At 33.8% G+C, this 12,172-nt stretch overlaps 1 protein-coding gene across 3 annotated transcripts in view; it reads right to left on the reverse strand.

Moving 5' to 3' along the window:
- myt1lb (myelin transcription factor 1-like, b) overlaps nucleotides 1-12,172 on the reverse strand; it is a 166,476-nt gene that overhangs the window by 74,615 nt on the left and 79,689 nt on the right. For all 3 annotated transcript variants that reach the window (XM_051133403.1, XM_051133402.1, XM_051133404.1), the window contains 2 exons: nucleotides 9,100-9,536; nucleotides 325-947 (listed from right to left, as the gene is read on the reverse strand). In XM_051133403.1, coding sequence (XP_050989360.1) covers nucleotides 325-947; nucleotides 9,100-9,536 — 1,060 coding nt within the window. The remainder of the gene's footprint in view (nucleotides 1-324; nucleotides 948-9,099; nucleotides 9,537-12,172) is intronic.

The following is a 12,172-nucleotide window of genomic DNA, read 5'->3' on the forward strand; positions in this document are numbered from 1 at the left end:
ACCAACTAGTGGTTAGTCAAGGTGTGATCAGTTATTTTTTGGCCTCAACTTAGACTAATCTACATTTTTATGTAACTGAATTTTAAAAATTATGATCAGTCTTTAAACAAAATAATTAGCTGACTAACTTTTAAGACTATAGTCTTAACCTTTTTATGCAGCCGGCCCCAGATAACTTTAAATGAACATTCCATTAATGTTATTGGAAGAACACTTGTTCATGACTTTGTGACTTTGAGAGAACCATGCCAGAACATTCACCAAAGCTCTGAGAACATTCCTTGTTAGCTGGGTTAATATCGGTCAAGAAGAAATGATCCCTACCTGCTGGTTGTTGTTGAACCGCTCGGATGGTTTTGTCTCGCTTAGCTTGCGTGCCAAGTCAAAGCACTGGTTGCGAAGACACTCCAAACTGCTCAGACAAACTTCCTCGTCACTCTTTTCTCCCATCTGGCCATTAGTGGTGGCTTTACCGCAGTTACCACTGAGTCCATTACCCATGGGCCCATTTCCGTTTATATCGCAGTCCGTGCTCTCGATCCCTTCATCCTGAAACGGCCTCTCGTGGAGGTTTTCTGAGAGCGTGACTCCGTGACCCTGCGCCAGGAGCTTTAGAGAGTCCACAGTCTCCCTTACCACATCACTGTTCACGTCTAGACTCAGCTCACCTTTCCTTGAGCCGTCCTCATCTTCCTCATCTTCTTCATCCTCTTCATCATCTTCTTCTTCCTCTTCCTCCTCCTCTTCCTCTTCTGCACTGTTTGAAGAGTTGCTGTTCATCTCGGACTCAGTCATGGCCCGGTAAGCGGCGTCCTCTGCGATCTTGCCCAAGTTGAGCAGAGATTTGGCCACCAGTTCATCGTAGTTGTCGTATTCATCATTGTTGTTGTTGTCCTTCTCCATGGAGGGGCTTGTTCTGCTGGGACTGCAGTTCATATGGTCACTCTCTGTGAAAGACAAGAAAATATTGTTATACCAGCTGTAGCAGCTAAACAGATAACTCTTGGTTCAATTGCATTGTCCAAAACAAAGTTTTATTCCATACCCAACCACTTGTTTGGCTCTAAACCACTTTTGCATCATGGTCATAATCACTTCAAGGCTCAGATATATGCAAGGTATTTCTGTTTTTTCTACTATTCCTTACCAAAAAGAAGTATACTTTAAGTTTATTTTATTAAGTATACTTCAGTAAAGTTCAAGTATATTTTTAAGTATACTTTATGTAGTAAGTATACAAATATCAGTGTACTAGTAGTATACTTTTAAGTGTACTATTTCAATACTCCTTGGGACTAAATTGGCCCACTTTCTGGTATATAAAAGTATACTTTTAAGTATACTTTAAGTATAACAGTAGTAAACTTTGAGTACACAACTAGTTTACGTCTATGTCTTCAGTTTGTACTGCAAGTATACTAAAAGTGAACTTATATGTATACCGATAGTTTACTAATTAAATACTTTTTTTTATGCATTTTTAGTACACTTTGAAGTATAATCTCAGCAAACTACTAGATTAGTAGTTTTATACTGCAAGTATACTCATACGTTTTCTTTAAGTGAACTTTATATCATACTTTAAGTATACTACTATGTGCATATTTAGGTATTCATTTGTATATATTTTGTTATATGAATATATGAACATATAAAACATTATGAATAACTTAGTCTAATATGTAGACAACGTTGTCTTTGTTTGTAAAGGATTTTACAAGATTAAGACATCCAAGGAATGGATATAAGTGGTTGAAAGTATCTAGGCCTCAAAACTAGATACACAAACCTCAAGATCGGTGGCAATCAGCAAATATTAAAAAGATGAGATCTTTATGTCACAGTACAACAAATAACTAACAATAATGACAAAACAACAACAAAAAAATTTCAATGAAGTCAGCAAACAGTAAAACAATAATCCTATAACAGTAACTGGATAATTTATTCATGCTGGGAACTTATAAAGCCTTAAAATTTCAACAGTATGAAACTCTTTGTTCAGACTGTGTTTGACTAGTTGCGACAACATTTGAAATAATTTTGTTGGTCTGACAAGGGTTTTTATATAGTTTCAAGAAAATAGCATTTTTTAGTATTTGAGACTCAAAATGTTTCGTAAAATGGAAAATATGTATTTGCATTTTTTGCAGTGTGGAAGCATCTGTTTTGTTTTTTTCTTCGCTTGTGTTTTGGAAATTCTGTTCAGAAGATGAGTAATAGCATCTCTCATGTATAACAATGAAAACACGGATTCTCAGAGCACAAGTATAGCTCAAATATATTTAGACTTTTTCTAAGTATAAGTCAAGTATACTTAAATGTAATTTTCAAATGTCAAGTATATAAAGCATGTAAGTACATGTACACTGAGTTATGTACACTGAGAAGTACATAAAAAGTAGACTGAAAGTATACGTTCCTATTTTTAGTTTAAAAGAAGTATACTAATAGCACACTTGAATTAACTTCTTTTTCGTAAGGGTATATAGCAGCTCTCAAGTGTGTTCATGTTTTTACTAATTGTTTTAATATAGAAATGTTAAACTAATATCTAGGGATGCAAACTATTTTGAGATGTTTGTCAAAATTATCAAATACAGGCAAAATCATTTACTTGATTAATATAATTTATGATAGAATATGATGATACAACAAACATTTAGCCATTTCATGTTTTTGACATATTAGGCATTCAGTTAAACGTGTGTGCAATTACTATTTGCAAATAGTAAAAATCGTATTCTTTTACTGATCTTCTTTTTCTTTATTTCCTTAAATCCATTATTTTACTACTGTAGTGAGAAAGTTATTCATTTCCATTTTTTTTTTCCCCAAAAGTTGTAGTTTCGGTTTTATTTTCAAAACTGAATGCAAAATTGTCTGCCACAGATGTGCGGCGGGACGCGCAAAGAATAAAGAGACACTCTAATCAGATCTGATTGCTCGGTGCAAAATCAAGATCGTAAAAACAAAAAAGTTCAATGGACTTGTTTACAGCACAACATAGTGTGAAACACAAGCATTCTGGGACACTCTGTAGTATAGACTGCCCATGCAGTAAGAGGATTTAAGCAAGAACCACAGAGAAAGCAGTCTCAAATAACTGACCCTTCGCAAAGACCTGCCCTCCTTAGTTACTGTTGCTATGTCAGACATGCCATGGTGCTTTAATGCCACACATCATATTGTACATGTCACACAGTGAAAAACACATCACAGAGCAAAGAGGACACTGACACTGACATACTGGCAGACAAGACAGAGCAGGTTGCTTTTAGGATGAAACAAAGTGTCAGCTATCTACTTTTGTCTCTTTTTTTTTGAGAAATTAAAACAATAAATACCATTTTGTGGCTCTTTAAAATATCATGAGAGATCGCTGTAGCGCCTCATTTCAAGCGTACATGAACTGATCATCTCTTCTTCTTTACTAGTTATAGCACAAAATAAACATGAATGAACACGTTCAAGTCCACTGACATAAACCTACTCTCCTGTGTGTTTGTTGGACAAAATGGCAGGTTTGGCATTATGATTGGTCGGATCACCTGTCAATCAAACTCCAGACAAAGGGACAATTCCACAAAAACTGGAAATTGGTTCAGTAAACAAACACCTAAAATATGTGCCGCTTTCATATCTCTTGTGAAAACTGCCCCAGAGGACTTCAGTATTTTTTTATGAGTCTTATGATGCGTACAAAAAGTTTGAAAGATGGCTAGAAGATCAGGAGTCCCTGTTAAATCAAGAAAACTGGAAGAATGCTCAGAAGAACAAGGACTCATTTATAAAGAAAGAGCTCTATAGAACTTAAAATACAGACATGTTAGTTAAAACAAATAAATATATAAATAATTGTTGGCAGAGCAAAAACTTATTATCAGCCTGGCTGTGATTACCTGTGTCATCATGCTAAATCACAGCCATGATGACCTTCCAAACAACAGCTATACTGCTTAATATTCATATTGTGATGTTATTGTGATGCTATCTTTTGAACATCTAAAAGTAAGATAATAAAATAAATTAAATAACACTTTTGTACAGGAACCGGGGGGCCTCTCTTATAAAAAGTTGCATATAAATCGTCCTAAATTTGTTCTAAGATCATTTCTCAAAAGTGCGTAAGTGCAATTCAGAGAAAGCGAACGTGCGCACAAAAACACATACGCCTCTCTTCCAGATGTGACATTTATAAACCGCAAATGATCTTGAAATTGTGCACAGCTGACTGGTGTCAGATCTCCGCCTTGTAAATACCCCCTAATTAATATCATTAGTATATAAAAGAGCATCAGTCAACAAAAATTATTTTAGTGAGGCCGAAGTTGAAAAATAATTTACACATGAGAAAAAAATACAAATAAAGTACTGTGCTTTAATTTGTAGTATCTAGAAAAACAGGATGCCTTTTTATTTATTTATTAATTTATGGAGCGAATCACAGAAAAAAACCAAAACTCAACATAGCTTACTTTTTCAGTTCCATGATCACACAAAAGTACAAGGCAAACACAGGAACACAGGGCAACGTTGCAAATCTCAAAGCATGCAAACAACACCACCAGCAACCAACAACCAAAATAAAAAATAAATAAATAAATAAAATACAGTTACATAAATTTGAAAAGCTTTAGAATTTTTTTGTATTGTTTTTATAAGCTTCTTATTTTGTGATCTCATATTAGAAAGGGTTTTAAGATCAGTTTTACAAAAGGTAATATATGATGGTTTCTTTTGCATTATTTTTGACTTATGAATATAAAACCGTGCTAAGATAATTAACAGATTAATAATGAAAATCTAAAAAATCAGAAAAAGATGAGTTTTGAAAATGTTGAAAAAAATATCATTAGGTTCTAAATGAAGGGCTTTGTTTATTTATTTATTTATTTATTTATTTTTGTCTATTTTAAAATCAACCTAAAATTAAAGAAAAAGGGCAACAGAAAAAGAAATGTTCAATATCTTCAACAGATATGTTACAAAATGTACCTGCTAACAGCTACATTTACAGGATAGCATCTGTGAATATTTTTTAAAGTACTTTTACTTTACTATAAATTACATATTTATATGGTAACATCCAAATGCTGTGCCAAGATATACAATGAGGTTAAGGCATTTTGATTTACATGGAGGACTGGATCCAACATTAAAGGAATTTCTTAACTGTTATTAAAACATTTGTCAAAAAAAGAGAGACAGCATGGCTTATTTGTCTCACAGTTATTTTCTTTCGTTTTATGTAAGTAAAAATGAAACAAAATAAACATAAATAAGCTTACATATTTCGTTTTATATTTTATTTACTTATATAACATTTTATTTTGTTTCTCCATTCACAAAAGTGCGGCAGCATGGTGACACATCAAAACTCATGTTCTGTTTATGGTGATATTTTCACATATATGGCATTATTTACTGGTCTTAGACATTCATATATGTATTTTTTAAAATCTAATTTAGTTTTTATTTTACATTTCTAATCTTGCCTGTTAACCGTTTTCCAGCATATGATATCTGTCAGAAAAAAAATTAACCAAAATGCACTATACAAATTATTATTATTATTATTATTATTATTATCATTATCATCGTCATTATCACAACCATTATCATCATCATCATGGCTGCTGCTTATATTTCCAAATACCTGCAGTACTCCAATTTGACACAAGGAAAAGTGTGTACGTCTGCTCAGACCCTGATGTGACTTTAAACACTTTTCCATGCAAAAGACTGTCATTATAAATATGAACGTTCCCGTGGCTTCTAAATTTTTATAAAATTCTATTTTTATAAAAAAAAAAAAAGTTTATTATATAATAATGACAGGCTGAATGATCAGTTCTTTATGTTTGCATTCCAAACCCTAAATAATCTAAAATCAACATTTTTTTTTTTTTTTTTTTTTTAAAAAAAGGCCAATAGAAGAGAAGAAATAAGTAATGCATATTAATTCCATTTAATTATTTACAATATGTACCTGTGCTAATATCATTAGCTTGGCTTCATGCTAACAATAGAATGTTAGCTGAGTGCAAACTGCAGTGCTTGATTAGCTGTTAATGAAGTTGTGCCAGTGAAGAGCAAAATCAGTTACTTATAAGCTTCTAATTCAATTAACACACTGTCGACAACTGTTCATGCAGTCAGCTCACTAGGTTTTGAGACAAAGCCAATATCTTAGGTAAGAAAACACAGCACAGAAAACAGGGTTAATGCCAATACATGTGGGAGTCTGATTGTTAATTAGACTAGAAGGCTCTGTCAGGTCTGATTGGAGAGCGTTGTCCTGCCATGTGCGGCTGGCTGAGCTGTCTGAAGACATGTCTGAGACACATCTCACGCCTACACCCTGATTTAGCAGACATTCACAGACCACTAGAACTGACCCACCAAATATTGAAACAATTGGTAGGCAATAATGCTGTCCCATGAATCAGACAACATGAATGCTTCCGGTCTAGATATACAATAAATTATAATCTTTAATCTTGATTTTTAAAATAAATTATTGAGAACATGAATTCTACACTTACTGTGATAGGGCTAAAATAATGTATGTGCATGTTAGGATTAGTACCTAATACTCTTTGCAAAACTGTAATCACACACTCAAAAAAAAAAAAAAAAAAAAAAAAAAAAAAGATTCTATACAAAACTGTTCGGTTTATTAAAAAAAAAAAAAAATTCATTTAACACCACTGTGTCAGGTTTCCCATTTAAATAACTGCATTGTGTTAAACTGACTTGAAACAGTTGTGTTTTGATTCAACTTGATATTTTCATGTTTCAGTTAAGTAGGCCAAAAATAACATTTGGTGCTTGTTCAATTTAATTAAGTAAAAGTCAATCCAACACAATTTTTTACAACCATTTTACGTATTTCATTTGAGTCAAGAGTATATGAATTATTTTACTTGTGTAACTAGGAAGTTGATTTTCCCCTTCCCATCATGCTTTGCACTGGGCTGGATAAGGAGACTAAATGTTGAAATAAAATGTTATTTTATGCATTTTTTTTATTAATTGTTTGTATTTAAAGCAGTTTCTGGTGGTGAAGTGTAGAGCATGTGCTTGGGTTGAGGACCTGCTAACGTGAGTTAAAGTTGTTTTAATAATAAATTAAACAACTACTTTGGGCATACCATGAATGTAACAAAGCCATCTTATGGCTAATGCCTAACAAGTTGGTTAATGCCTAAAGTTAAGTAAATCTAATATAGTATCATTTTTGGAGTGGAGAAGGATTTCTGCACAGTTATTTGTTTTCCAGTTTTTGTTTGAGCTCAACAAGCATAAAATAATCACTTCATAAATGAATTAATTGCATTTAAACTATATTTGATCAAATTGAGTTGGCCCAACTCAATTACATTTCATTGCATGAATTTGTTTTTGTTTGCACGTATTTATTGGATGTAAATCCTGCCCTCAATTAAATTGAGTTCATCCAATGAATTATTTTTTTTGAGTGCACACAGTATATAAAATTAGTTTAAAAAAATGAATTGTTGTTTAAATTAAATAATGGAAAAATATATATTCTTCTAAATAATTTTCCTTGAAATTTTGTAACTTTTTGAAACAATCAGACTGTTGTATTTGAGGGCATTGGTCCTGCCAGAGTGCTCCACTTCAAAGCTCACCTTCAGTAGGCTGTGTGTGTCGATGAACTGAGCACCTCTGTTTTGAGACGGCTGTTTTTAGCCTGATACTGAGACTGAAGGTCACAGCAAAATCATCCAACTGCACCTCAAATTACGGTGACCTTCTTCCAAATATGCCTAACTGCCAAATTACCTCCTCTACCCCTCTGGAGGCTGAAATACTCACTTCACATTCAGCTCTGGTTTTGTTTCTAAACCCAAAAATAAAACATTCTGATGCCGGATTAACCTTTTAAAGCCTACTGTATTATATATGATACCCAAATTTCTAATAAATGATCTTAATGATCAACATTACCAAAACTTTGCTGTTGAACCTGTTGTATGCAATCTGTCGTCTGATTGATAGTTTACAAATTTAAATTTAAACAAAAGATTGTTTAAAGCTATTTTTGTGTCAACTGAGAATATATCATGTAAATATTAGAAAGAAATATTTTGTTTAATTCAACATAAAATTTATTACAAATAAACATTTGGGCTGCAACGGCCTAACGTAAACTATGGAACATAAAAGAAGATAATTTGAGAAACATCTCAGCATTTTTTGTTCTATCAAAAAATGAAATTTGAACTATCCCTTTAATGTTTTTATTATTATTATTACTATTATTATTATTATTACTATTTATTTATTTTTTTATGTTCAAATAGCTGATTAATTCAGGAATATTTATGAACGGGCCTTTGAATCATTGGTTCAAAAGATTCGTTTGAAACGTGGATTCATTCAGAAACTAAACGCAGCAATTCTGCTATGGCTTCAAAGCTAATATGTTCTTTGCAAAACTTTGCAAAAACGTAATATTTTGTTCAAAATAACACAATATCAACTTGAACTGTTGTATAAAATCACATTTAAGCTTGTGATAGATCAGGATAAAATCAGCACTCGAGTCATATTGCTCTTGCTGCCAGTGTGATATCGCGTGATATGTGAAATATCTAAAAATTAGACAAAAAACATACATGGCGCATGTTTTGCACCAACATCCTGAATTTTAGTACATAACTACATTTGTGGAGTTGTTGCCCTGTATCATATTTGTCAACAGTCATCTGTATGAAATATAAGATGACGTACAGGTCTGGGGGCGAGGCCAGCGCGTTAACTGTGTTAAAATATTTTAATTGCGCTATTTTTTTCATAACTAATTAAGGTAATGCGTTGACAGCCCTAATTGCATTGCATTATATGTTTTGATAATCAAACTATGCATTTAAATATTAGGTCCCACTTTATTTTAGGTGATTTTTTTTTTTTGTAATGAAAACCAGTTAATTTAAATGTTACCATTTTTCAGTGTATATGAGCCAATAAGCCTGATGTATCAAAAATTACACTCAGCAAAAACTGTGGGCCAAATTATTGCATAATAAATCAATTGTCCATCTTTCATGGATTTATTCATGCTCTCACCTATTTCTTGAATTTGATCGTCATCCTCTTGCTCATCTTCCTCCAGCTCATCCTCTTCTTCATCTTCCTCCCCCTCTCTTTCTACTTCTTCTTCCTCTTCCTCCTCTACCATGTCCTCTTCTTCCTGCTCCACCTCTTCTTCTTCTCCATTAATCACTTCTACCTCTTCCTGTTCATATTGGTCCTCGTTGTCTGTATATTCCTCCTCCGCTTCGTCTTCTTCTTCTTTTTCCTCTTCCTCATCCTCTTCTTCTTCCTCCTCCTCCTCCTCCTCTTCCTCCTCTTTTTCATCCATCTCCTCCATTTTGTGCGTTTTGTAGCATTTTTCCATTGACTGCTGGTCTACGACTGTTAGAAAGACCTTCCTCTTGGGCGAGGGCTCCAGGGCATGACTCTCCAGGGGTTTTCTCTTCTTGGCGACAGGACAGCCATACACACTGGACATGGAGAGATAAGAAAAAAGGCAATTAACAAGCTGGCTTACGATTTGCTGGGCTTTAGTACAGTCCAATGCGCTCCAGACCAGGCTACATCATTTACTCTGCATAGGCTGAAGGAGTTTTGAATTGGGACAAATACAGCAGGCTGCATGCCAAATCATTTATGGGTTGCACAAGTGGAACAATCAATAGACCTTAGTCAGGGTAAACGCCATATTTAATTTGCAGTGAATGACAACAAGACCATGAGACATAGATGTAGAGTATTGAAAGGACCCATATTATGCTCCATTCAAAAAAAAATGTATTTTTGAAGTCTGCTTGAACATCATAGAACATGATTTAAAGCTCAATAAATAAATAAATAAAAAAATCTCATGCAGCACTTTTTTCACCTTCTGCCTGAAACTCTCTGTTTTAGTTCATGTCTTTTTGAAATGCACCTTTCTGAAAAGCCTAGTCTGCTCTAATTGGTTGGCTGGTTCAGTCTGACGTGATTGGTCAACCTCTTAAAGCATGTGATAGAAATGAAAATTGAGTTTTAGCTCCAAGGCTTCAATGGGCAGCTGTAAATAGTATTACAATCTACAGGATATAGAGTGAGTATTGGAATTCATATAGTGTGTTTGCCCTCACAGTAAAAAGATATGATCTCCCTGACATAGCAAATCAGCTGCTGCCCAAACTGTTGTAAATTTGCAAATGTGTAACATGGTGAAGTAGCTAAGTCACAAAAATAATGGCAGAACTACAAACAAGGCATTTCAGGCTGCTGTTTTCTGGTGGAGAGATGACAACTTTGCAGATGGTTTACACATGCACAGACAACTATATTACACACTAAAAGAAATGTAAAATTATTTAAAAAGGCAGTAATAGTTTGTACTGTCGAATTCCTACAGCCCAATATTTGTGTTGAAGTTTTTTTTTTTGTTTTTTTTTTCTGTTCATCTTTTAATCAGATGAACAGTTGCACAACCTGCTGAACAGATTATACAAGTGACTATCCTATTTATTTATTTACATTAAATATTAAATTAAAATATATGGATTAGGGTCCATAATCAAATAATAAACATGCAGTTCTTGTGTTTCAAAATGTGTAGACTATTGTCACATTTACATTAATTTATTTGAATAAATCTGATGTCTAATCGGTAGCATTTTACTTCATGATAAATCATGCAAAATACGGTAGACTAATACTGAATTATAATGCAGAATTTGGATGACCAAACAAACTATACAATAGTTTGTCTTTAATTCCTGTCCTGTTAGTATTGCATTGTCTAGGCTGTGCATTAAATCACAAATTTCCTGGTAACTTTAGCAGTCATGTACGTACACACACACACACACACACACACACACACACACACACACAACACCTTGCAGCTGTGAGATTAAGAGGTGATTAATTGCATTTTATACCTTCGGCAAATATATATTTTATAGATCCACCCAGCAGCAGGAGCAGGTGATTTTATCATCCAATAATCACTGTATTGATCCAGCTTTGAGACCAGCAGACATGAGTCTTTTTCATTTGAGTCAGGGAGAGTGAGTAACAATCCATTTCCTTTAAAGGTACAGTTCTTCCAAAAATGAAAATTCTGTCATCATTTATCCAACCTCATGTTGATGATGACAGAATGTTCATTTTTCAGGCAGCCTGTCCATTTTTCAAACTATATATCTATCTCTCCATCCACCCATCATTGTTCTATTATCAATCAATCAATCAATCAGTCAATCAACCATATTTCTAAATTAATCATATTTCTATCCATCCATCCACTTATCATCTCTCTGTTCGTCCACGCATCTTCCATCCATCCATCCATCCATCCATCAATCATCTTTCAATCCATCTACCCATCCATCTATCCTTCATCCATCCTTCATCTATCCATTCATGCATCCATCAACCGTCCATCCATCCAGTTATCCATCAATTATCTTTCAAACATCCATACATCAGTCATCTTTCAATCCATCCATCCATCCATCCATTATCAGTCATCTTTTTATTCATCCATCCATCACCTATCCATTCATCCATCAATCATCTTTCTATCCATCCATTATTTTTCCATCCATCCATCAGCCATCTTTCTACCCATCCATCTTTCTATCCATTCAACCATCCATCCACCTATCATCCATCCATCAATCATCTTTCCATTTATCCATCAATCATCTTTCAATCCATCCATCCATCATCTTTCTACCCATCCAACATTCATCTATCTATCATTCAATCATCCATCTTTCAATTTGTCCATCAATCATCTTTCAATCAATCAATCCATCTATCCATCCATCCACCATCAATCATTTTTCTATTCATTCATCCATCCATCATCTTTCCATTTATCAATCATCTTTCAATCCATCCACCCATCCATCCATCCACCCATCCATCATCAATCATCTTTCTATTCATCCATCCATCATCTATCATTCATCCATCCATCATCTTTCCATTTATCAGTGTATCAATCATCTTTCAATCCATCCATCCATCCAACCATCCATCATCAATCATCTTTCTATTCATCTATCCATCATCTATCATTCATCCATCAATCATCTTTCAATCCATCCATCCATCAATCATCTTTCAATCCATC

The sequence above is a fragment of the Labeo rohita genome, chromosome 17 (assembly GCF_022985175.1).
Source record: "Labeo rohita strain BAU-BD-2019 chromosome 17, IGBB_LRoh.1.0, whole genome shotgun sequence".
Classification (NCBI taxonomy): domain Eukaryota; kingdom Metazoa; phylum Chordata; class Actinopteri; order Cypriniformes; family Cyprinidae; genus Labeo; species Labeo rohita.